This window comes from Mastomys coucha, unplaced genomic scaffold, assembly GCF_008632895.1.
Source record: "Mastomys coucha isolate ucsf_1 unplaced genomic scaffold, UCSF_Mcou_1 pScaffold6, whole genome shotgun sequence".
Classification (NCBI taxonomy): Eukaryota; Metazoa; Chordata; class Mammalia; order Rodentia; family Muridae; genus Mastomys; species Mastomys coucha.
In genome coordinates this window covers 45,549,487-45,576,250 of record NW_022196912.1, presented here as the reverse complement: position 1 = coordinate 45,576,250, position 26,764 = coordinate 45,549,487, and the positions used below count along the sequence as shown (strand labels likewise).

Below are 26,764 nucleotides of genomic sequence, written 5' to 3'. Positions count from 1 at the left end.
CCCCTCCTGGGCCTGGGACATGTAGCACAGGACTCTGCCGTGTGCGCCATGCCTGTGACACCCACTGGGTGAGCACGACTAGTGGCTGATCTGCAGGACATGGATACATATAACAACAACATCATCAATGGCAATGTGTCTCTCATGTATAAGAGTGTGCACCTCCTACCATCATCATATCCTTTGGGGGATATGTCCCTGGTTTGCACCTTGGGAGCTATGGCTCTTTTGCCATAAGTATGGTTGTCGTAACTGTTGTACTCAAACGAAGTCTTGGAATATTTCTCAAGCTCCTTGGCCAGGTTGGAGCGTGGTGTGGTTGTGGGAACATTGTTTCTGTAGCCATACTGAGGAATCTCAAGCTGTTTGACAAAGCACATTGGCCTGAAAATAAACAGACAACAAACATCAGCTTGCTTCCTCATGGCTGTTCACGCAACATGATTCACGTTTATCAGAGTACATATGATTTTTTTCATCTATCAAGGCTTTGGGACCTTTCATGGATTAGACTTTAGTCCTAGTTCTCCCCCACCCCCACTCCCCACATAAAGGGGGGGAAAAAGACAGGCTGATTTAATTATATATCCCAAATAAAGTATCTGACTAAAAGTCAATACTGGAAATAAAAAGAAAATACTTAAATGCATTTTATCATTTTCTCTCACTTTCAGAAAGAATGGTGGTAAAATATGACACAGGAGGTTGAGGAAGGATCCGATATACAGGCATTGCATTTGTGGAGTTTACAAAATCTAGAGGAATCACACAAATGACATGGACTCTTAAAAATAAGAAATAGATGCACATAGGAACATAGAATGGGACAAAACTAGATCAGAATTTATCTAGTTGGGCATTAAAATAGAATTGTAGAACACCTATGATCAAATAAATATTCATGTTCCTTCAATGTCCTTTATCTAGCAGTCCTTTATCTTAGACTTTGGGATAAAATATTTAAATGAAGGAGGTTTTGATTCTTATTCCTTTACTGATGTCCTGTGTCTATTTCATAAGTAGAAATCACCTAAAACACAAAAGAAGTTGAACAAATAGTCCCCTTATACTCTTTAACCAATTTCTGTTCGGTATAATAGATACAGATAGGTTTTTGCATGTCTCAGTCTCAAGTCTTAAACTTCTTCTAAGGTAAAATATTGTTAAAAAGGACTTGCGGGCAGGTATCCCCATATCGCCACCATTTTTTGAACAGCATATCTATTGTAAAAGTGCCCTTAATTTCAGGATGGTTTATTGATCTTTCTATTTCTGATTTATGCCAATTTTTTTCAAAACAATAAGACCTCAAGAAAAATGGGTGTTACGGCAGGGGAAAAAAACAAAATAAAAAAACAAAAAACAAAAACAGTGTTGGTTCACGGTCTAATTACAAAGGCCAATCACCGATGACAACTTTTTTCTTGCTCAGTGAACCAAACCTGGAAATCCTGCCCGTACCTCACTGGGAAATACTGCCGGTTCATCATTCTGAATCACCGCCGCCAGCCTGTACCTCTGCGGTATACACTCCCTATGCCTCGGCAGGATAGACTCCCTGTCCTCGGCCGGAAACACTGCCCCTCCTTAGCTGGAAATACAGCCTGTTTCTCAGCCGGATGTACTACCTGTACGTCCACCGGAAACACTGCCGTTCCTGCTGGAAACTCAGCAAGCAGGAGACAAGGCTCGTCAGCCCGAAACATGGCCTGTCCTCAGCCCGAAATACTCCGCGCACACTTCACTGGGCATTCACTTCCTGGCTTTCCGGTGTGTAAAATGGCAGCTGTTGGGTGGGCTGGTGCGGCCACCGCTGTGAGGGTCTGTGGGAGGCCAGAGTACAAAGGGCATTCTCTCTGGGACCAGGGTGGTGTCCCTGAGGCTCGGCCTGCGTGTGCTTGTCTGACTTCCACAGTCTCTCCCGTTCATTGGAAATATATTTAGAAAAATAAAATAAAAACTGCTAAAAGAGATAATAACCCAGAATTCTTTCAGATTTAAAACTGTTGAAATTTTGGTATAATTTTTTTAGAATTTAAAAAAGTGATATTATGGCCAGGCAGTGGTGGCGCACGCCTTTAATCCCAGCGCTTGGTAGGCAGAGGCAGGCAGATTTCTGTGTTCCAGGCCAGCCTGGTCTACAGAGTGAGTTCCAGGACAGCCAGGGCTACACAGAGAGACTCTGTCTCGGAAAAACAAACAAACAAATAAGTGATGTGATATCATTTGCCCGTGATTTCACACGGCACTTGCCGTTTCTTTTCGTTGCTTACATTTTAAAAGCAGCTTTTTCGGTGTGGTATTAGAATAAGAATGGTATGTTGCTGAGCTATTTCCTTTCACAATTTCCCACATTTCCTTTGGCTAAGGACTCTACTTCCTTAAACAGCCTTGGGAATTTGCGGGGATCCCCCAATGATTAGTGGACTGAGAGGTGGGGAAGAAGTTGGACAGTGTGTTTAGAATTTAGTCATGTCTGCAAAGTGATTGTGACAGTAAATAGGAAACCGAGAGACAGGAGGTTCACCTAGGCTCTCATCATAATGCAGAGAATAGCAAAAGTCAGAGAGGAATAGAGGGAGTATAGCTATATTTAGTTTCTTATTTTTGTTTAAATATTTTAAATTTTCTATAAACGTTTTAACTTTTTATCAAAGGAGAAAGGAACTTTAATTCTACTGCAAAAAAAACTATGAAATACTAAATGAGGACCAAGATGTTCCTATCTCTTGCCTAGTGATTTTCTCTAAGTAACTTATCCCCCAAAATCTTTAGTAGAAGCCAAATGCTCTATCTATGGGAAACTATTCATCATTACTTTTTAGAGACAGCCTGCATGCCTCTGAGCTAGCACAGAGTTATGGCTGTGGTATGACATGCATGTAACTGGGCATATTCAGATTAGAACACTAGCGGGATAGCCTTTGTATAGGGACACACTGTCACGAGATGTGAATAAGAAAGCAGAAGTACACAAACTGTCACAGATTTCATGAGATATGTGTGATGTCTTTGAGGAATGTAGATGTCTTCCTCTACCGATAATCATCTTCCTGATTTTGGAAAACGGGGTTCAGTCTTGCTTCTCGGGACTTTCCCACTTTAACCTGCAGTGCTAAGTCAGGTAGTCATGAGCCCTTGTGATCTGTCTTGCCTGTCAAATGGCAGTGATGCCACCTACTTCCACCCACGTCTCAGGGTGTGTGAGGATAAGGGGTGATGACAGCTTTGATGGCTTCTCACACAGAAAACTTCCCAGCACAGGGAATGTGGCATTCATCATTCCTGCATTTTCAAAAAGACCAGTGCCACCAATCAACAGGTGCTATACTTTGCTCCAAACTGGGAGAAAATTATACCGGGCTACTTAGCATTACTAATTTCTAAAACTTCTATTTTATTTAGCATTCATAGAATTATGAATTATCAGGACTACAAATCACATAACTACATCCAGTTCTCTCACTGCTGAAGTCACACTGAGCCACTGGAGACCTGATAGTTATACTGACGGCCAGGCTTCTAGATAATCTGTCATGATGGAGGGCACAGGCCTCAGTTTCTACTCTGGCATGTCTTCCCTCTGCCAAGAGCACATCTACTCCACAGAGTGGGTCCAACCATTCTTTCTGCTCTGTGTCAGGATAGATAGATTCTGAGGAAATCCATTGATGACCCACTGTTGAGTACCTGAGGACTCGGTCAGAGGCCTGGTTGGATTTGGAAACGTCACAGCTCTGGTGTTTCTCTTGGGCCTTTGCCAGTTTTTCTGCAGCAGCAATAGGGCATCCAGAGAGGCTACAATGACAGAAGATAGATTTAATTGAATGGTCTCAAATGGCTTGCCAGATACTGATAACACCCACCATGTTCTATCCTTCATCCAGCTAAGATGACCCTGAGGTAGATGGAGCTAGGAGAATTTCCCAGCCTGCCTGGTACTGTATATTTTTTTGGGCTCTGGAGCTCTTATGACAGCACCAAGCCTGTCCAATGAGCACACCAAATTCCAGGAAGCAAACACAACACAAGCTGGTTAAAATTTCAGGCCGAAATTCTGGAGCGGTGGCCATTTCTGCAGGCCAGGCAGTGGCAGCTAGGGAAGGAGTTTTTGACAGACTCAAGAGTGGCAGTTAGTTGGCTATACCAGAAGGTGGCACTCTGAGCTGATGCCTGAGGTATCCATTTACAAGGCTTCAGGGATTCTGACTTCAGCTTACCAAAGGAAGGGAAAAGAAAGGGAGGAGCAGCAGGAACACCCCCAAGGGCTTCAGTCAGAGGCTTATTCTAACTAGTTCAGCTGGGTCAGTGTGGCAGAGGGAACAGTGAGGCCTCTTTGAGCTACTTCCACAGGAAGTCATAGTATCTGCATGCTTGCCTCCATGTGTTCTAGATCCATGTGGGTGTCCATCCATGTGCACACATGTGCTGATGGCAGAAAAAGGAACTGACACTGCAGGCTCTGCACAGTACTCAGCAGGGGTCTCCTGCGTCGCTGCAGGCTTCTGCAGACTCAGAACCAGAGAGGCTCTGCAGGGCATAGAGCTGTGGTCTGTTTTATTATAAACTTAACACCAGTAAATGAGCTGCTTGTTGTGACTAACCAGTGAGACAAAAATTAAGAGAGATTTTACAGCTTCCTTCCCCCACTTAAGAAGAAACCTAAGCCATGGCAAGACAGATCTTAACAGAGTTACATTTTACTACTGCAAAAGAAGTGATCTGATATCAGCTGGATTTTCAGAGGAACTTGGTGACTCTTAGAATGTCTGAAGAGGACGGGGGAGAAAGCTGGAACACCATCAAGGGTACAATTCCGATGATGTCTATTTTCAGCAGTAGTCCAGTTAAAGCCATTGACCTGGAGCAGCGTCCTCACTGGTGTACCCCTACCATATGCCTTTGGACATCTGCTCATATTTTAATGATGTTGATGCTGATGGCCAGGGGATTCATCAAATTCAAGAGCATCCAAGTTAGTCATCTGTATCAGCCCTGCTGGGTTATAGTTCATAACCCTGCATGGTAAGTGACAGACAGCCTCTCCCGTGAGGGAAGGTTAGAGAACCTTGCTGGATTCCTTCTGGTCACTTTCACTGTAAGTGGCTGTGGGTTCCATCTTAGACATGGTACCGAGTAGGTAGGTGACTTTGTGAGGGAACAGTGCTCTATTATACTAGAGGAGGCAACATGACTGAAGAAATAAAGTCTTCAAAAATGGGCAACTGAGCCTTTGACATTCCTGTACGTGCTATGACCAACTCTCTAGGAGCAATGTGTGAGGTCTGCCACTCTCCTTTGGAAAGAAAGAGATAACATAGCAGTAAAGAGCTACTATGGGGCAGGATTGTGGGTGGCTTCTTCTAGCATAGACCCCAGCAGAGTATGGCTTACCTTCTGTGCGAGTTCCTGTTGCTATTCACATGCCCTCGCCCTGTGCAGCCTGGAGTGGGACACTTGAGAACATTTTCATGCATGGCAAGAACTTGACAAAGGAGAGGCAAAAAAAATAGCCCGGCATTAAAAGAGAGAAATAGTGAGAATACAATACGCAATTGTTTCAACAGGCTAGATTAGTTTATGACAAACTACAAACGTCTGTGATGTGCATGACCAGGAAGTATATGTGGGAAGAGAAAGAAGATTGTATGACTGCACTCAGGCATGCAAAGCAGGGTGCACTGGCAGGGAGCCATGGGGGTCAGAGAGCGCCATAACTGAATAGTCCCATGTGGGACAGAAGCAAGGGCCACCCTAGTGTATCCCATAGATAAGCACTGGATGCTGATCAGCCATGTAACAGCACATAGCCTGGGCATTTAAAAAAAACATGCCTGTGCTTTGGAAACACATGGGATTGTGAAAGTGTGATGTGAGTGAGCCAAACTTTAAACATTGTTTTTTAAATAAACCACGTTTATCTAGGAAATTAGTATCTTTTGTGCTTTCAGTAGAATGAACAGGAATAATAAGATCTCTACATTTTTACCACATGAAATTAACAAGTAAGATGAGAGAGCTGGTCCCCAGGGCACGTGGACACTGCCTACTGGCATCCAGGGAGGCTGGTCCTTATTGCTCCATCCTCTGTCTACTGAGGCTTGTGGGATTAGGGGTGCTGGGGAAGTCAAGACAACTGACTCCAAAGGAGCCTGCAGGCCACATGCTCTGTCTATCTGAGCTAGATGTCTGCAAATCCTAGTCCTAAAAGCCTGCAAAGCCTGCCTATGGTCAAGTAGTCCTGTGAGGTCTGCTGAGCCACATCTGCCCACGCCTGTCACTATCGTCCATGGCTTTTCTCCTGTGGAGGAGGCTCTTGGAGAAAAGGCTCTTGTTGAGCCCTGGGTAGAGTTTCCACATGCCTTTGCTGTTGCACCTGTCCATGTTTGGTGTCTTTACTATTGGTGAATTCCTTCAAAGAAGTCTATTGCTGTTTTGTTCTTAAGCCTTCATAGCTCTTGCCTCTTCTTTAGATATGGCTAGAGTTCAGTAAATATGTGTTAAGGTGGAAATGTCAGCATTTAGCTTATTTTCTGTGAGGGCCTGGAGGGGACCTAGGAGATCCCCTTTCAGAAGAATCCCTATCTCAGAGGAAGATATGCCCATCTCTTTGAAATCTGTAATCTTACTAGCCTGTTGCCCTGTTAGAATGGCACACGCTCCTCTCACCTTAACACATGCCTTTCATCCTCTTTATGCTAAACATTTCTATTATACAACCTTCCCTGGAGAGAGCAAACACCTTTCAGACTTAGCTGTGTGGTAGAGTTCAAGTGTCTGCGTCCTGCTAAGGGGAGACACAGAAACTATGTTCAGTCCACACCTGTGGTGGCGTCTGTCTTCCTCAGTGTACAGGTTGCTTCTGTGAACTGTCTCAAACCATTTCTCCTCTTCAGTTTGTGGTGCTACCCCTCACTACTTTTACCAGTCTTTCTCTGAAGCATCTATAGAAGACATTAAAACAGGAAGCCCAGTGACCTCTAACCCTTCCTCCTAGGCTCCTTCTGAACTGCAGCCATGGCCTTTATTCCTGGGACTTTTGAAGAATGCTATTTTACCTGGTTGCTGCCCCTGTATCTCCTTCTTTACTTCACCTTTCCACACAAGACTATGTTTGGGCTCCTTTCTTTCATTCCCACTTCATGCCTTTCCCTGGCAACTCACTCCTGTTTTTATTGGTGCTCAAAAGGTGTTACCCAGCATGCCACCCACTAGACCTACTTCTTGTATCTTCCCATGCTACCTAGAACACTTTAAGTCTGTATTGTGGGGTGGTGATAGAAACTCTGTGTGGCTCAGCTGGCGTCTTCCTATGCACAGAACTGCCCTTTGTCATCTAGTCAGTATGTTACAGGGCAGAGACCTTTACTGAATTCATCTGGGTAGAAATGGATGGGAAGCCAGCCCAGAAAAACAAACAAGGCTACTATGGAGTGCTGTACTTACTATTTACCTTTACATTTTACAGTATTAGAAAGACCTACTCATGAGAAAGTAGTTAGAGTTCCTCTGTACCTCCATGCTGGGTATACCCTTCATGAGACAGGGTCTCATCTAGACCAGGCTAGTGTCAAACTCAACCCTCCTGCTTCTACTTCCCAAGTTCTGGGATTATAGGAGTGCACCATGCCTGCCTTTAGAAATGCTGTTCTTCAGACAGTGGGTTTGTAAGACCAGATCATACCTGAGCTACACTTACTGCCTGGTAAGATGGGTCTGCATGTGACCAGGGGAGGCCTATTCAGTTTCTAATTCAATAGAGCAAAACCCATACTTGAACCACATCTAGACACTTCCTGTGAAAATAGAGAGTCAAGGAGAATTCTTATCCATTGAGAAGGATTGATCTTGAAGGCAAAAACCTATGCCCTGGAAAAAAAAATCCCATAAAGAAACCTCCCCTAAAGCATTAGCTCTCAGTCTTGGTGCCTTATTTTATACTGAGAACCTGCAGCATGCCTGATGCCAAGAAGCAGGTTAGAATTGAAATGGTATCACCAGGCCCAGGGTTCAGATTGATGATGGCTTTGGGAATTGGCATGGATTTACAGCTGAGTTCAGACCCGTTCAACTCCTGCTCAGATGAACTTTAAAGTACTGAGCCACATATTGTCAGCCAGTGTGCTTCCCTTGAAAGAGAAAGAAGATGGAGTCAGATGGCCATGTTCTTCATCTGGTAAACAGGGCAGTGCTCCCTAAGGAGTTTATGGCATTGAATGGGTCAGTGCTTGCATTTGCCAGCCAAGCACCCACCACAGTGCTCACATGTGGAAGCCGCTGTCATCAACCATGCGTCTCCCTGTCATGTAACACACGGGATTATAGACACACCTGGACTTGTTTATTTTCACAGCTTTTCATAATCATTCTCAAGACAGTTACAGGAAACATTTTAGTAGGCATTGAGAACCTGGAGCCACAATAGTAATGAAACATATTTCACCAGAGAATCTGTAGCTTTCCCTATTTCTAATGTTGCCCTATTCCAAGAGCTGCTTGACCTTTGACAGGTTTGCTCCTCAAGGATTTCAAGGATGCCCATGGTAACAGAATGTTTCTCAAAATGCCTTTGATTCAGATGGTTATCTAGCCATACCATGAACCACCTCCCCCACAGGAAGCTAAAGGAGAACACTGCATGCTGTAGGTTCACCCTGGGCGTCCATCACCTAACTCACTCCTGAACTTAACAGTGTGTGCCTCAAACAATTGATTCTCATTGAGTTTACACAGTTGGCATATTTCTTGCCAAGAAAAATGTAAACAAAAAAGGATATATATATATATATATATATATATATATATAATTTTAAATCTAAAGGAAACCCTTTTCACAGATTGATTTTATAGCTTCAGAACCTATTTACCAGAAAGATGTAGAAAGTTATAAAAGAAAACCCCACCAGATCCAAACCTGTTCCTTTAACATCTTTAGTGTGCAGGTATACCTGTAATGTGAGACAGACTGCCGTGACTGTATCAAAACTGTTCTAAACACTGCTTGGACAGTTTGCAGTAGTTCAGAAACTTGGGCAGGAACCCCAAGGCCTCCGTTTCCTGGGATTTCTAGAAGACCAGTGTGGATAGGTTGTTTTAGAGGCTGGCTAGTTCAGTTTTGTAATATGTGAGACCAAGTAGAGAAATGACCTGCTGGGGATAACAGAGTAAATAAAACTGAGGCTAGGACCAGAGCCCAAGAGGACCTTGGAGCCTGTTCCAGGGAATCAGCTTCAGGGTGAGCCACTCTTCAGAGCTGGTACCCAGAATATCCAGGAGATAGGGGAAGCTTCCTGAGGTGCCCTCCAGGCTGAGGAAGAGTCTGGTCAGTGACAGCTGCACTGAGGTGCCATGAAGATGAGGTTGGGGAAGGGATGATTGACAGAGCCAGAGTGCTTGCACGCCCCGGGGAGCGGCGAGACACGACTTACTTTCTGGAGGGACCCTATCTTTGTGCGGGCATCCAGACAGACTGCGGTGATGCGGGTAAAGCCCAGTTACGTGGCCGGTTCCATCACACCCGGGGGTTGGACACTTGCTCTCTCTCTTTTCTGTTCTTGAGGGATCTAAAAGCGACAACAGGTGTCAAGAAAATGAACGTTTACCAACTGCAAACTCATGCGGTTATCCAGCAACCTGAAGAGACCTTTGCTAAACAAAGAAATTATGCAGGTGTCAGGGACAGGCTGGGACATCAGGCTTTTGCTTCATATCTTTTTGGGTGTGGGTGATATTTTCAACCTTGTACAGGGTAATCAGGAATGATAAAGAATTTTGATTTTTATCCAAAAGGAAAATAAAAGCACCTATCTCTAACCTTAATTCTTGATTAATTGGTTTCCCGTGTGTTACATGATAAGCTGTGTTGCTCAAAGAAATCAATGTAAATAGTGATGAGACAGTGACCTTCTTAGAGAACAAAACTCCATATTGTTTTCATTCGGCATTTTTTTTTTCCATACAATTCAACCAGAGCAAGTTGCTGCTCAAAACCCTTCGCCTGATTCCCTCTTTGGAGTGCTCTGGTCTCAGTATGCCATAAACTACAGAATTTTCCTGCATATTTTTCTCTCTGTGGTTAAGCAACACTGTTTCTTAGCATAGCAATTCAGCCCATTTTTGGAAAATCAACTGAACTCTCAGAAGGCACTGTAAGCAAATGACGGAAAGGGTGGCGATCCCACCTGGCAGGGTGATGGGCAATCAAAAAACGCTTCAGAAGCCGCTGGAGCAACCATTTGTTTTGATTTCTTCGTCTGTACTTGGAACCAGAGGAAGGCTCGTGTAATGCTGTGCATGCATACACAAAGTAGGAGGTCGGGCTGATCTAGAGCGCTGCCAGCTTCTCTGCAGCGCCAGCCAAGAGCCAATCAGAGCAGACGTTTGGTCCAGACTTGAATGCTGGATGCCAGAGATGTAACGATATCCTAATAGAGTTTTTCTACACCCAGATCAACCACAGTTCACCCTCATGCATTACAACAGTTCTAGAAAGTATTTCTGATGTCAGGTCATCTCAGCCTGAATAATAAATCATAAATTGTGATACACTGTTTTGGAACAAGCATTTGAAAACCAGTTGCTTAGATCACCAATAGTAGTCATTATGCCTTGGTCCAGGAAATACTAGGGTTAAGTTTCCTTTAGGAGTTTAGTTCTTTTATGAATATCTCAATAATTAGGTCAATTGTACTTGGTAGAAAATATATGCTTTACCTTTGGTTAAGAATTATTTATATATAAGAGGAAATATCTTGAGTTTGAATTTTATTTGTTTGGGTCTTTTGAGACTGAATGCCACCCCTGTAATCCAAATTGGCCTGGATCTCAATTCTATCACTCAGGTTGACTTTAAACTCATGACAATACTTTAGCCTCAGTCTCCTAAGTGCTGAGATTATAACTACTATACCTGACCTGATTTTAGAATTTTTGAACTCTTATAGACTTATTTATATCACTTATGAGAATGTGAAATAGACAAAAGACTCCTGGGATCTTACAAATGCTGTTATGTTGATGTGAAGGACACCCCACTTTCCTTTTCATGTCATATGCTAGAATGTTCCTGTCAGGTGCTATAATCTCTACAGCCAGCACTGGTGTGGAAAAAACATTTCCTTGGCATTGCCAGCTGCTGTCCTGCCTCTACCCTTGCCTCCTGGCCTCTACCAACAAACCCAAGAGTGAGTCCTGGCATTTCAGTCTAAAAACCATAGAGGAAACATACAGAGGAAAGCCTGGCATTTCGTTGCCCTTTGAGTAATTTCATTATATTGATAAAAGTAAATGCATGTCATTATAAAATAGTAAGCACACAGTAACAGTTTCAGAGGACAGCACTGATAATGTAAAGTGCTAAATTTAAGAAACTTTTAACTAGATACAAATAACTTGTACAGGATTTAAAAAAAACAACTTACAACCATTATTACTCACTTTAATCATAAAGTAACTGCTTTATAGGACCCAGTTATTTCTTACAAATAACATGATTTCACAGATGTTGAAACAATTTTGAAATTAAGTGACTTTTATATATTTTTTTTTTAAAAAAATATGTCTCAAAACGCTCTGAGGTTATAGAGACTAGGAGCATAGTCTGCTCTTGCTTCACTGCTGAGATGGGGCCACCATTGCCTCCACCATTACTCTCCCTTGATTCCTTGTCTTTTGCAATCTCAATTCAGTGTTCAAACAAGCAGGAAAACACAAAGCAAACAAAAGGACCAGAAACCTTGCAATAACTTAACAGAAAAAAAAAGTGTGCTGAATTCAGCTTATTTCCCTCCTGCCCTGGAGGGAGGTGCAGGGAGTTATGTGGAAGGCAAGAGTTCCTTTCATATTAAGTTAATATTTTGAAAGGTTACACATTAGTGCTTTAATGAAGTATTTTCAGTTAAGATGTGTGGAATGAGAGTAGGTACACCAGTTGTCTTTAAAGAGGGAACAGAGAAGACACAACACAGTGTGTTGATAGGAAGCTTCAGGCATGTCAGTGAGATATGGTCCCATAAACTCAGCTATTTTTTAAGCCGGCTTTAATCTCTTTGCTCCTTTTGTGGCTTGTTTTTTTGATGTGTGTCTGTGTATATATGTGCGGACGTGCGTGTGTGTTTGCTTGGCTTCATCTATTTGGCTCTGAATGTAACTATAGATAGAGACCAGGACACTTAGAAAATGTTGATGGAAAACAATAACTTTGGTCAAAGTAAACCTGGGAAACTAGACACGTGGTGACTAGTGCCTTCTATCTCATGAGAAAAATTCAGGTTCCTAACCTTCCCCTTCTTATGACAAAAACGGACCTTAGCATTCACTGCCCCTTTCTCATGGAGGGGAAGCAATCAGGACAAATTCCATATTTTTGTATAAAAGTAAAGCAAAATAACAACAAAGCAAAAAGTGTCCTGTGCTCGGAGGACCATGCGAACTAGAGAAGCCGTGGAGATGTCAACTGTCTGCTGCCGTATTTGCCTCTACCAACGTGGTTACTCACTTTCATTCTCAGTGCCAGAGCTCTGGCCTGGAAACTACTACCTAGAATCCTAAAACACAGGCCTAGGATGTAAACAACAGCACTCATAGGGGAAAGCATGGATTTTTTCTAAAATTGTTTGAAATTTTTCATTCTCAAAAATCCAACTAAAACCTTTAATTATCAGTACATCATGTCTTATTCAAATGCTAGTGCTATCATTTAAAACACATGTGCCATGTTTCATAGTGTTTCAAGGGGGGCATGCAGTTCCACCATGTATACATTCCTCTGGTGCAATGTGCTTGCATCTGTAGTGAATGGAAAGACCATATCCAGGCACTCATCAATCAGTAATCCCCAGAGCTCTGGCTCAGGCTCCTGCCAGCTTGGACTTGGTGATAGCAATGTCAAGCAGGCCATGGAGCTGTGAGCACACCTTGATGGGAGTACACACCTGTGCTACAATAGGGAGATGTAGCTTTTCTTATAGTTCTAACTTTGTTCAGCAACTGATTTTCAAACTAAATTCCTGAATCTCTTGATCAGATCCATAGTAAGGAAACTGAGTATTCCAAATGTACATCATAAAATGAAAATCAGAAAATGGAACATTTTTGATGGTAATACAGAAAGTACTTAAGGAACTACCCATTCCATTTTTTGAGATAGTTTCTTTCTTAGTTCTGAGTCTTGTGAGGACTCAACCATATTAACATGCTTGCTATGTGAAGCTGAATCAAGGTCTATCCCAGTTGCAGATGGGTACAGATGCTACAGTGAACACTGTTCCATCTGGTTAGCTAACCAAATATATAGATAGATGCAAATATGTGCTCATATATTTCATAAAATAAAATAAAATTCAGCTAAACTATCATATTGGATAATTTTGAGATTTAAAAAAAATAATATACAGTATTTGAAAAAAAAAGAGTCACAATTGTTTTTCTAATACAGTGGAGCTAGTAAAGGGATGAATATTCTAGAGAAATTGCTATTGGCTTCAGCTGTGGCCTCTCCGTGTCTTGCATGGCAAGTGGTTTCCTTAGCTAACTTTCATGGATAATTAATGTGCAGTCACTGTCCTTATCTCACACCATCGGTCATCTTGTTGCTGTTCAATTCCTTTTGGGTATTTTCTGTGGGGGCAGTTTCATCAATAACTGTCACTAGGTGATAATTTTATAAATCATGAAGCCATCTACTTAATCCAATTTATGAAGATAGTGCCTCGTCTCTGATTGACTGATTGTTACCTAAACCCTTGCCACCATTCAGCATAGATAGATCATGGTTTGTTTGTAACAGCAAGGCTTGGTACTTAATGGTCTCTATCACAGGTATGCCTATCCACTAGCCCTGACACAAATGTTTCCACTATCATCTCCTGTATCTGCTCTAATGACAGCACATTTAGTAGTTTTATGTATCTCTCAGACAGATATTTTATTTGTTCTATAGACAAATTCTCACATGATAGAGTTCTAGAACAAACTCTTAAAATGTGCATTGGATGTAAGAGTTTTACATTATAGAGATTTACAGTCTAACAGACTATCATCAACATCTCTCACTTAGCTCACATTTGCCTGAAGCAACTTACGTTAGGTAGAAATATTACCTTTACCATAGTATGGCTTTTTGACATGGCTGTCACTGGATTTGGATTTTCTGTCTTCCCCAGCCAGCTGTCTTGGAGACTGGTCCTCATAGGATCTCAGGTTATCCCTTCTCCCAGCATCCATGGCCATCTTCTCCCGCATGGCCTTGGCTCTCTCTGTCTCCAAGGCAATGGCTTTCTCTAGCAGAGTCAGGTTGCCCTTGGTCATGTCAAACACTTCCTCAGACCTGTCTGAGTTCACTGAGGTAGTGTCATCATCCCTCTCATGACACCCATCCTCCTTGGCACAGCTGGAGAACGTTCTAGACCTGGGACTTAGCTGTTCCTCCAGCCGCATAAGGTTCATCATATCCGAGTAGCTCCTGTCTGGTGTCCTCCCAGGGAAGTCATCTTCTTGCCGGACATGTTGGCGCACACTCATGTTGGGTGGCTGACTCCTGTCCTGCGGGTTGGTCTCGCTGAGTTTCCTGGCCAGGTCAAAGCACTGGTTCCTCAGGCACTCTAGACTACTTAGACACACTTCCTCATCACTTTCCTCCACCATCTTCTCCATGAGTCCATTGTTCATGGGCTTCCCTAGCATGACATAGTTCATATTTCTACTGTCCTGCTGTGACATCCCCTCAGCATAACTTCTGTCACTGATGTTCTCTGATAGCACAACACCATGTCCTTGTGCTAACAGCTTAAGGGAGTCCACTGTTTCTCTAACAACATCACTGTCTAAGTCTAGACTCAGTTCGCTTTTCCGACCGAGGTTTTCATTTTTGTCACTATCATCCTCCAGACTATTGGAGGTATTGCTGTTCATTTCTGACTCAGTCCTGGCCCGGTATGCTGCATCCTCAGCAATTTTGCCAAGATTTAATAGCGATTTAGCTACCAGTTCATCATAGTTATCATACTCATCATTGTTGTTATCATCCTTGTCTGTGTCCTGCATTATTCGAGTACAACTCATTTGATGGTCTTCTGCAAAGAAATAGAGAAGACAAAAAGGAAAATAGAAAGGTGGCTAGACTATGAAGTTTACTACTATAGTGTGGACAGCAAGAACACAGAAAGTCAAACCCTACTTGGCCTAGAAGAGAAACTTACAAGACATCTGCTGCTGGATAGAAAATGTAGACAAAGAAAACGAATCATGTTAAAGAGCAAGAGGCCACTTGAGATATCTATGGAGAGCTAAACTAAAGCAGTGAGACACCTTTAGTTAATCTTAAAGTTAGCCACTAAATATGATAAACATAATGCAAAATATACATCTTTATTTTTAATATTCTAGTTTACCACCTGCATTGGCTTTATTCACAGCCAACAGTTGGTGTACCAGTTACCGACATCCCATTACCGAGCTTTCTAAAAGTTCTTGAACTTTCCTTTTTGCTAACTCTAGAGGTTCTCTGTAACCCCCTTTAAGTAACTTGCTTCCAATCATATTTAGGCAACATGGAAGACAACCCCAGATTTCTGAAGTCACACAGGGAAGACACTGGTTTGAGAGATTTGAATGTGATAGCTTCCGATCAATGAATGGAGGCCCACAGTGAAGTAAAAAGTGCTCCACAGTAACACGAGGAAGGAAGAGCTCAAAGGCTGCCTATCTTCTGTCTGGACAAGTTGGGCATGAATAGTGGCCACATGTCCCTGGGTCAGAAAGGGCTGGTTAACTGTGGCATTCACAGTCTCTCACTTAATTTGACCTGAGGTAATAATATATTCACCCATCTCATCAGCTGAAGAAATTTGAATAAAATGTATTCAACCTCGAAATACTTAAAGTGTTTCTTGAAGTTCATGTTAAGCATGACGTAAACCCTCTATTTCATCAGAAATCCATTTGGCTTTCACTCAGAGAGCAGTTGGGATTTGAATTTCTATTCACAACTCTACACAATTGCTGTCATCTGCATTGCGAAACATAGATAATAATAAATGAGTTTTCAAACACATTTCCCTTTGGTTGGATGGTTAATGGATGCCATTTCACATCTGTCCTTTGTTTCCATGATTCAAATGCCAGAGAACTTTCAGAGTTTGATAATGATTTGGAGGAATGAGGCATATCGACTAGTTGCAAACACCAGCTGACTAAAGCTGAGATACTGAACCTCTGGTGCTTTCGTTATGGATTTTATGCAGAAAAGGTTCATGTTAGCAAAAGAGATTTGGAGCTCAATATAGCAATAACTGAAAATAGCATCCCACCTGGAGTCAACAAATATTTAGGATCTGACCCACTCTCCAAACAGCAGCATGTGTTAGTTAGAGGGCATCACTTGCTGTGTGAACCAGATTCTGTGTCTCTCTGGACACAAACCTCTTCATTTCACCACACTCTGCCTGCACCATTTTCCTTATTATAAGGGTAAAATTGTCATCAAAGAACAGCAATAAAAGGAAGACAGAGCTAGCAAACATAATCACGAATTTGGGAAGGCTAATCGCAGATGCACACCTTGCTGTTGGATGGCAGCTCAGGTTTTAGGAGTTAAGGACATCTTGTTCTCATGAGTTTTTGGAAATGTGATTTTTATATTCTTTTGATTTATACACTTTGTTATGTTCATGGGCTCTAACTAGATTGTCGTTGGGACATATAAAGCTATTCTATCCATCCATAGCAACTGTGATATCTTGGGTAATTGTCACGATTATCTATAGAGTATCAGTCATGAGATGAATTTTCAAACCATGATTTGAAAGTGGAGAGTATGAGCCATAAATTGAAAAAGTAAAAAAACTTAAAAATTATATTTTATTTGTGTGTCTTTGATTATGTATAGGTACAGTACATGTGTGAAGTATGTGTGCCACAGTATATGTGTGAAGGTCTGAGGACAGTTTAGGGAGGTTCTCTTTTTCCCCCATGTGGAAGTTCAGTTGGTAAAAGTGGTCCATGAAAGCATAAGGATCTGAATTTGATCCCCAGAACCCACATATATAATCCCAGCACTGAGGAAATGGAGATGGGGGGGGTCCCTGGGACTTGGTAGCCAGCCAGCCTAGCCTGATTACTGAGATCAGTTCAGTGAGAGGCCCTGTTTTTAAAAGTAAGGTGGAAAGTTATAGAGAAAGACACTTATGTTGTGCTCTGGCTGCTGTATGTACATGCAGTATACATGTACACCTGCACACACATGTATACCCACATGGACACACACAAGGAGGAGGAAGTGAGTGACTGTAATAGCCAGGGGAAAATCCTATCAAATCTCTGTTGCATCTCTAAACTCAAAAATGAATCCTGCCCTGGAAAAGGACAAGGCCCTTGTGAGCCTTTACTAGCAGATGGTAGGTGTAATGCTGTTGTCTCTCCATTTACTCATCTCAGGATCATCCTCAGGTTTTTGCCTGCCCTGCTTTCTACATGACATGACTAAGGAGTCCATCTCAGCCCCTTACTATTGTTCTATGTCACCTTTCCCCAAGAAGATGAAAAGAAAAATGGACAAGCTGCTCTACACTGTATCCCAGCCATGCTGACCCATAAAGCTGAGGAACTGTGAGACAGGGTTGGTCCCTTCTCTGTCTGAGTACCTGGAAAGTGCCAGGCTTTCTCCAATATGTGTAGCAGGCCTGCTTCCCACAGGGAAGTACATTGGGAGAACACTGCACATGCTCTGGTGCTTTTGGGAGGCAGATATGACATTGGAAGTTATGCAACTGGCCCCATCACTCACTGCCTAGCGAGTGCGTGAGGACAGTAACCTTTCACAGTCATAATGAACTCTTCTGTAAGGCAGGGATAATTATCTGCCTGGCCCCTCCTCGCAAATCCCTACAAGTCCCAGAGTGAGGCACACAGACTACATGTATTTCAAATACCTGGCATGGGTGGTAGTTGTTTTCTGATACTTTCTCTCCCAGAGCAGATGCCTGGAAAAACTAGCCTATTGAAGGAGGAAATCTGGAAATAGGCGATAGGGAATGCATCTGAAGTCAGAGCGTGCTGCACGATTTGGCCTTTCTTCAAGTTACTAATACTCAGTGTCATCTGAGGCCTCATGAATGACAGCAGCAAATGTGGAAATGGCTGAGAAAATGACATTCAGGGCCAAAATCCTTACAGTTTAATAGAATTCCTCGAGTTACCAGTATTTAACTGTTTCAAGGCCTCTCCTAAAGTTAACTCCTAATTATGTGGACTAACGGAGGGAAACAGGCTCTAAGTCATTAGCAAACCAATTCTAAACAAGTGCTCTGCTCAGCCTTGCCTAGAACGTCATGGTAAGTATTTAGAATCCCATGTCTGCTTTTCCATATTCAGATAATTTACCAGCTTGTTGGCTTTCTGCTGAGGCTAACATTGAAAAGACTCCATCATAACTATGGGCTTTGGCAAACAGTCTAGAATTTTCTGTATCAGTGAGGGACTAGAAATGAGGTACAAATATTCTAACTCACAAAACTTTCAGGAGTCAATATTACTTGTTTCTCTCTAGTGAATAATGCTCTTTCAAAGTCAGGGGATGTGTTTGTGATGAACAAAGCATTTTCTGGAGAATAAATGCACATGTTTATGTCTTCAGTAAAAAGTAGGATCAGGGATTCCACAGTGTGCAGAGAAGGGAGAATGCTGTGTTCCTTATGTTGTACTGTGCTTGAGATTAGTCATCTCACGGAGTCCCAGGGCCAGGCTGAGACAGGGGCCACCCCTCAACCTGTCTAGGCCCAGGTGTTCCCAGGCAAATCAGAATTTCCATATGGGAATGGAAATCAGAGACGCTAAAGTTGATCTACTTCCAGAGGGTGAAAATGAGCCTAGAGATAGAGGTGCTTTTGTGGCTGAGCCCAGATCTGCCTGTGTGATCACCAGTCAGCAACCAGCCTCATTGTTAACTGTATTACACAAGTGATTTTTCCTTCCCATGAGGGCTTTATAAATGCTATTGCCACAACTCACCTTCTCCGAGTTTGACTGCTAGAAATATTTTTTGTACTACACAGAGAATAGACAAAATCACTTAGTTGGAAGATTTTCCTAGAATGGCTGGAACTCCATGCACTGGCTTTGTAGTGGAGTTTGTCTCTAAAAAGCATGTCTGAGATAGAACTTTTAAAATATTTAGTACTGAGCAAGTCACATACATACAAATTATACCTACCAAATCTCATAGACAGTGAAGAGCAGGATGTGTGTGTGTGTGTGTGTGTGTGTGTGTGTGTGTGTGTGTGTGTGTACCCAATAGAATTCAGAAACAAAGCCCAGTCTTATGGTGGTAGAAGTCTATTTGTCCTTCCTAATCTTTGTAGAGACCCCAAGAAAGGTTCTCTAGTGGCTCTTACTCCTGAAAGGCAACAACAGAAAGCCACAGATCATGTGTTCAAGTGACAGAACTGAAAGACCATACTGGGATGCTGTGCAGGTTTGCTTTACTAGTCTTCTGCACTGCCTGTTGCCATAGCAACCAGACTGCAGTCTTCTTGGAAGAGGAACACAGTGAGCTTGGTGCAGACAAGCAGCTAGACACCTAGATCTTTCTCATCAGATGAGGCAGAGCTCTCTGCTATACACCCCGTCGGGTGACTACTGTTATTCTCAGCATCTGTCTTCTAACTTTCTCTCCCTTTGATACTCCTCACTGTGCTGGCATGAATTGAGGATATATTTCAATCACCACCTTTTGAGACTTGTGCTGGGGTTGCTAGCTCAGCTGGTCTAACACTCACCAGTGTCTTGACTAATGCAAATTAGGTCCTTTTGGGTTTGGGAAGGTATATCAATTTTTTTTTTATTGTTATGACTAGATACTTGACAGAATCAAGTTAAAGGGAGAAGAATTTATTTTGACTCATAATTAAGATGGTTCAGTCTCTTATGGAAGAGGAGGTTGGTAGAATTCATAGTGGTGAAAGCATGCAGGTAGGACCCTTCACAACTCAAGCAGCAAAGATTGGAGACTGCTGGCACTCATCTAGCTTTTTTTTCTTTTATTAATTTATTCCAGCACTCTACCCTATGAGGTATATCCCCCCATCCCATTTGGGGTAGGTCTTCCCTCCTTCTTAAAGCATCTCTGGAAATTCTCTCAAGCACAGAGTCAGAGTCTGTCTCCTACGAAATTCCAAAATGAAAATAAAGAGTAACCATCACAGAAGATTAGAACATTAGATAAGGACTGTACTCTGGATGGATATTCAAGAAAGCCCTGGGCTAACCAAGTGAGATAGGAAAGCAGATGAAAGGTGAAATTCACTTAAAGAGGCTAACAGAGGGCAGATCTTGATTGCCCACAGTTCTGCTCACTGTGACCTCAGGAGCCCATGTCACACACCCTCCACTCCTTTAGACCAGGCTATGATCAGCATGCATCTCCCCTCTCATCTTCCTTCTACCACCACAGACGTATTGTGCAGCACATGTGCTATCTCCTTGGAAGTAGGAGAGAAGCTGACTTCTAGCCCACTGCTGTTTAGTACAAAGGCTTCTGCTTTCAGAGCCTCCAGACACTGAATGCATGGAGATAGGACCCACCCTCTTGGTGTTTCTGCAACGGGGGGGGGGGGGGGGGGAGGCTGAACCAACTCTGGATATAGACCTCCTTTTACCCCCAGGATCTTAGATCCCTCCTCCAAGTGGATCAACTGGTATTCAGCTGAGCTAGACAACAGCCCCAGACACTTTTTACTCATAAAAGTCTTTTTAGATCAACAAGGGGGGTGGGAGTGAGACAGAGAAGCATGGACATATCATAGCCAGATGGTGCTAACTGTAGTCACCATAGTCACATGTGCCCTGTTTCCTAATTCCACCTTACTTAAGTGTCACTGTTTGCTTTCTTACTAGTGTTTTATATTCACCGCTCATGCAGGGCTTTCTGAGTTCTTAAGGGCTAACTTCAAGCTATTAGAATTCTTCTTACTGCTAGAACTTGGGGGTGTTCTCATATCACATTTGGAGAGAGGCAGGCACCCTCCTTGCTATCAGCATGCCTTCAGTGGCAAAGTGCCTCTAGCTTCCACCTGAGTTTTCTACACCATCTTCAGATTTTTTATTATAGATACATCTGTTATTTTTCAGCACTTGTAGATATCCTGGGGATTTCAAAACAGGATTATCTCAAACCCAAGCCTTTCTCCTCACTCCCAAAGCCTTATCTGAACAGCATCCTTATGAGGGGGACATGTGCTTAGTAGGTCCCAAGCAGAAGAGGTGCCAGTGCTGTGGGATAGGAGGAGACACCTGAGGCAGTGAACCATGGAGAGGAAAGAGACACTGAAGTTTTGTTTTCAGAGAGTAATGAAATGCATTCTCTCTTGAATGTTGTTGAAAGTGAATGATTGATATTTGCATCCGATTTTCTATGGTCAGGGAAGTTTATAGGGTTAGATGGGACTTTTAAAAACAAATGTTAAGTAGAACATTTTGGTAGTATTTTCTCCCCTGAGATTAACTGTGCGGGCAGGTGAGATTAGAGGTGAGACTCCTTCTAAGGGTTTCTACCAACAAGCCATCCTGTATCTGACACTGTCACCAAAGGGGAAGATGCCACCTTCTCCTGGGTCCTACTTTTGAAGCTTTTGCCTCTCAAGACTAAGGTTCTTAGAATCCAGGCAAATCCCTGCACCCAGGGAGTACTTTCTTTCATCTCAGGAGTCCCTTTATCCCCACCTGACGGAGAAGAGAACACTGGACAAGCAGAAGGTATCTGGAGAGGGCAGCACTGGAGCAGACAGGAGGATTTTGAACACAGGTGCAGTTCCAGTTTCCATAGCTCCTGTCCATTTTCTGCTCTGCAGCAGCTCCTTCCCGTGAGCCTTTGCTTTGTTGCTGCTAAATCCTGGGACATGGTTTTGATGTGTCACACACAATTGCTCCAAGTGAATTTCCAGCCTCTTTTCTGAAAGCTATGTTGTTCTGACTTCATTCTTAATCCCACCCATGCCTGTACATTGAAAACTTGAGCTCCTTGTCTGAAGACAAGCACACCCAGTATTTGATTTTGTCTGCTCCATGTCTGTGCGCACTTTGCTGTCAATCTAACCTTGTAAATCAATCTGGCTTGTGGCACGGCCAATGCCTCTGTCACTCCTGAACAAGGCCTGACATGGTCTTGCCTTGCCTACCAAATCAGGGCCGAATGAACACAGACTAGCTCATAAAGGCCTATTTCTGACACCTTCCTCTCCCACTGAGTCACCTGCTCAAAAATGATCCTAGTTCCTGACATCATTGTAAAGTTTATATTCTCCTGAAAGGAAATAAGAATTTAGATGTTCTCTAAACTTCCCGAGATACTAAGGTGCCAGCAGCTAAGTTGATCATTGGGACATATACACAGAAAGTCTGACCCAGGATGTTAACGTACAGACAGAATAATGGAAACCTAGGATAAAGAGATACCTGTATAACTCTAGCAACAATCCATTAGCCCCAACTACAGACTGACATTTCTAAGATTCCTAACTAAACAGAAAAAGGTAGAGCCCTTGGAAAGGGCACCAGACCAGCCTTCTCACCAGACTGAAGACAAATACTGTGGCTGTCACATTTTGTACAAGCCAGTGCTGGGTGGGGATGACCTCTATTAACACACACACGTGCACACACACATGCACACACACACATATGTCACATTTAGAACTCAACAATGAAACAAAAAGATGACATCTTTGTAGTCATAGAAGTTGAATAAGTAGAAAATGAATATACCCTTCATAGTATCAGCATACTATGAAGAAGAGGGAAGCTGGGTGGGAATATAGGAAGACAAGAAGCTGGGAAGGAGCAGTTCTGATGAGGAAGGAGACTTCTGCAGAGGCTAGAATTAGTGAGAAACCAGTAAGTACCAGGTTTTCAAGACTCTAGAAAAGCCAAGACTCTATGGCCAATGTCATGTATGAAGAACTAGGCCTAGAGGATGGGAACAAGGCCAGGACTTGTCCACACCAGCTCAAGACACCAATGCTAGATGCCTTCTTCTGAACTCTGGGAAGGTGGCTGTGTCTCATGAGTACTGGGAACAGTGGTTGCAGCAACCTCCAGCTAATCCCATTGTCTAGTTTTGCTCCAAGAGGTGGCAATCTCCTAGGACCCCTATAGTGGTTTCTGATACTTCTCTGCAGTCCAAATGCCATTCTCTGACTTATAGATGAGGGAAATCATCCAAGGAGAATTTCTGGTCCTTTAAGTAGAGGTTATAGGGTGGCTATGCATCCTGTATTATGAGTTATTATTGTGGTTGGGATCCCAAGCTTGCTACTGGCTGCTTCCTCTGACTTCTCCCTGGCTGACAAGTTTCTTCTGCAGAGCCTATGAATCATGGGAGGAAGGCAAGTACTAGCCAGGCAGGGACACTGATGCTAAAAGATTCATCCCTCAGCATCCATGCTTCTACACTGATTCTAGGGCTGTAGACCAGCGTAGGGAACAAGGCTTCCTATAGGAAACAGCAACCTATAGGTTGCTTTACCTGTTGCTTCACCTCCTGAGTACTAGAATGGCAGATTTGTACCATTTTCTCCATGTTGTGCAGTAGTAGTCATTGCCTGAATAAAAAGTCCTAGGCAAGCTTCCTAACAACTGTAGCCAACTATTAGTTGTCTATCTTGTAAGTAAAACAAAATTTCCTATACAATGAAATGAGGGAGGTTGAAAGAGAAACAATTTATACTAGGAACCAAGCCACTTTTAACTTAAAAACTGTGAACTCAGTTTCACAGTTAACGTTTTCATTCATTAGGGAACTAAATTAATGGAATGTGAATTAAATTTCATTTATAAGGTTTTGATGGGCTTCTTGTACTTGGGCACTGGCTTATCTAGACTTGAAGATTTAAAAATAATAGGACAGTCACATCCTCCCATCTATGAGCTCTCTGAGATGGCAGTGGCATTGGGCAGTTTCTCCTGTCTCACTCTCAGTGTCTGTCCCTCCCTCTCCTCCTGTCTCTATGCTTGCTTGTTCCTCTCAGCAGTGTCACTCATTGTCTGTTTCTATTCCTCACTTCTGTCTGTTTGTCCCTCTCCTCTGCAGGTCAACTGGCCAGCCTCGAGGACTGGTTGCCCATAGAGCAGGTGTCAGCGTGGCTGCACATTCTGGTGAAGGCATAGGTGTAACAATCCTGGCCCTTCTGCCTCCAGAGCAGAGCTGAGGTAAGTGGGTTTCTTACCTCAATGTGGTGGCTTGGGAGGGGGACCCTTTGTCTTCCATTCATCATCCCTGACAGAGACTCTGACTCACTTCTTAGGAAGCCTACAGAGATATAGGCTGTTTTCTCTATAATATAGTTTACTAATCCTCAGCATCCAAACATATTCTTGGCTTCAGCATTAATTCTTGAAGATACTACTTCAGTGTGCAGTGCTCAGTTCTGCATTCTTCCAGGCTTCTGTGTGTTTCTGCTTACTCCACTCAGTCTTTATTGAAGCAGAAAAGAAAAGAAAACCCTAGCACAAACATAAAAGCCTCAGCTAGCCCACTATCCTCTGAGTATACAGGAAGCATGCTCCATGTTAGAGACTGTGGATAGGCATCTTGAGACCTTGTCCTGGTGTAGCCTTAGCCGAGAGCACTGTTCCTCACTGCCTGACGCTCAGGCAGTCCCCTCCCCTTAGGAGCTAAGGGGATAGTCTTGAGCACTGATTTTTCCCCAGGGTAGGGCAGGGCAGGTGGTTCTGGGTCAGTGTTCCAGGTAGGCACAGCTACAGGTCTAGGGTGATGCAGAACTGAGTGAATGCAGGAGAGATTGTCATATGGTCACTTTTGATTATGGCTGCAATGTTACAGTTGCAAACAGTTCAGACTTTGAAGATCTTTGGTGTCTTATGCCTGCTTTAGGCTGCAGAGAAAGACATGGAAAGAGTGAGGGGGTGGATGTAAGAGGCTGGATGAGCTTCTCAAGCTGAATGGCACAGACAGAGCCCAGATCCCCCTGGTACCCTGCCTCACTGTGACCACAGAGCATGTGGGTTAAAAAGGAAATGAACAAGACCCACCCAATGCACTGTTGATTCTCCGCAGTGGACTTTACAACAAGCCATGTGACATCCTGTTTTCATTATTGTAGAAAAGGCTAACCTCTAGCACTTTACGAATGTGTTTACATCTTAAGGGCATGAGACATTATATTTTCATCATGTTTTCTGATTTGTCTTATAGTACTCAAACATTCATGAAATCTAATAAAATTTATTTTATAATTAGGCAAAAACTAGATGATACGGAGCAGGATTATTTTTTTTTTGTTATGGATTGATACTTAGAAAGATCCTACTAGAGTCTAAAGGCTTTCTTATTCTCAAGCCACAGTACAATCTACCTCAGCACACTTGCATTTCCAATATCCCCACAAAAGGCTTTTATGTATGTTGGGAAGGTTAATTTTAAGAGAAGAAATCCACCATATTCTTTCTCCCAACTGTGACCACAGCCTTCCTCAGGTGAAGGCTTGCATACTAAACACATCATCTCTGTGCTGTGCTGGTCTCAGAACTCATTGCTTTTTCTGCTGACTACAGTAGAACACTGGCTGGCTAATTCTGATTTTCACAGTCTGTCTGCATTTCAGCTTGCTTCCCTCATCAGGGACCTGTCCCTGGGAAAGATACAGAAGGATAATTGGCTAATCAATATGGAGAGCAGCACCCTGAGGGGAGACTGGGGAGTTGTGGGGTCTCAGTGCAGACCGCTCAGCACCTTTATCCTCTTCCCTCATGACCATACCAGCCTCTGCCTCACATGATCAGGACCTGAGTGTAGCTGGGGACCTTATACATCACTCTGTTTGGAAAGAAAAAACAGACCCTGGAAAATCTTACAATTAGAGAGATGCTTCTGTGGGGAGGGATTCACACAGGATGGTTTTTGAGATTAAGTTCCTGAAGAGTGAGATCACTTCAGTAAAGATGGCCTTATAGACAAGACCTCATTGCTTCATAGTGAGGACTGTGAGAACAAGGTCTCAGGTAAGAATCTGCAGGTCTGGACTGCCAGTCTCCCAGTTACTTCAGAGACAGCAGCAGAGGTTGCATTGCTCTAACAAAAGCAGCTCCTCCCACTCTGCCTCCATACCATGTGTTTTCATTCTGTCCTTGAGCAAATGTATAACATATTAGAGAAAGCTCTTAATATTGACATTCACAACAATCCGCTCCTCCAAATGAGCCTGCAAGGATGCCACACCCATGGCTGCTAACTGATGTGGAATATGGAAGGCCAGGCACCCTAATGGGAGGGGCATCTACATTGATTCGCCCAATGACTGGGCACAGGCTTGCAGTGCTCAGTGTTCGAAGTTGTCGTGAGATGCCAGAGGCAAATGCCACATGGGGACCTCGACATTTTATTAGTAGCAGCAGAGCATTTAAAGAAACAGTGTGAGATAAGGAGGATAGCCGATTTGCCTTGTTCAGTCTAGACTACACACTGCCTAGTTCTTCCTTGAGAATTCACCTTCCTGCCTATGGGCAAAGGAAACATGGGCTCAAAAGGACAAACATAAATGTGTATATGAAATATATATGTGCATCTGCATATAGTATTTTAAAGGGCTATTCTTTTTGTGGATGGAGTATGAAAATAAACTATACCTTATATGCAATATCTATGAAGTGAATTTGTATATCTCACTATAGGGATCCTGTAAGAACATAATCATAGCATGTGCCAAATCTGCTAATGAAGACTCTATGTATACAGAGTGGTAACTCACTTTTAGGG

General features: G+C 42.9%; 1 protein-coding gene across 17 annotated transcripts in view; it reads right to left on the bottom strand.

The window, feature by feature from the left end:
* Myt1l (myelin transcription factor 1 like) overlaps nucleotides 1-26,764 on the bottom strand; it is a 393,932-nt gene that overhangs the window by 81,748 nt on the left and 285,420 nt on the right. For 13 of the 17 annotated variants that reach the window (XM_031355923.1, XM_031355921.1, XM_031355929.1 and 10 more), the window contains 5 exons: nucleotides 14,100-15,071; nucleotides 9,429-9,563; nucleotides 5,395-5,485; nucleotides 3,691-3,798; nucleotides 170-384 (listed from right to left, as the gene is read on the bottom strand). In XM_031355923.1, the coding sequence (XP_031211783.1) occupies nucleotides 170-384; nucleotides 3,691-3,798; nucleotides 5,395-5,485; nucleotides 9,429-9,563; nucleotides 14,100-15,071 (1,521 nt within the window). The remainder of the gene's footprint in view (nucleotides 1-169; nucleotides 385-3,690; nucleotides 3,799-5,394; nucleotides 5,486-9,428; nucleotides 9,564-14,099; nucleotides 15,072-26,764) is intronic. The other 4 variants (XM_031355931.1, XM_031355935.1, XM_031355932.1 and 1 more) reach the window with 1 other exon arrangement.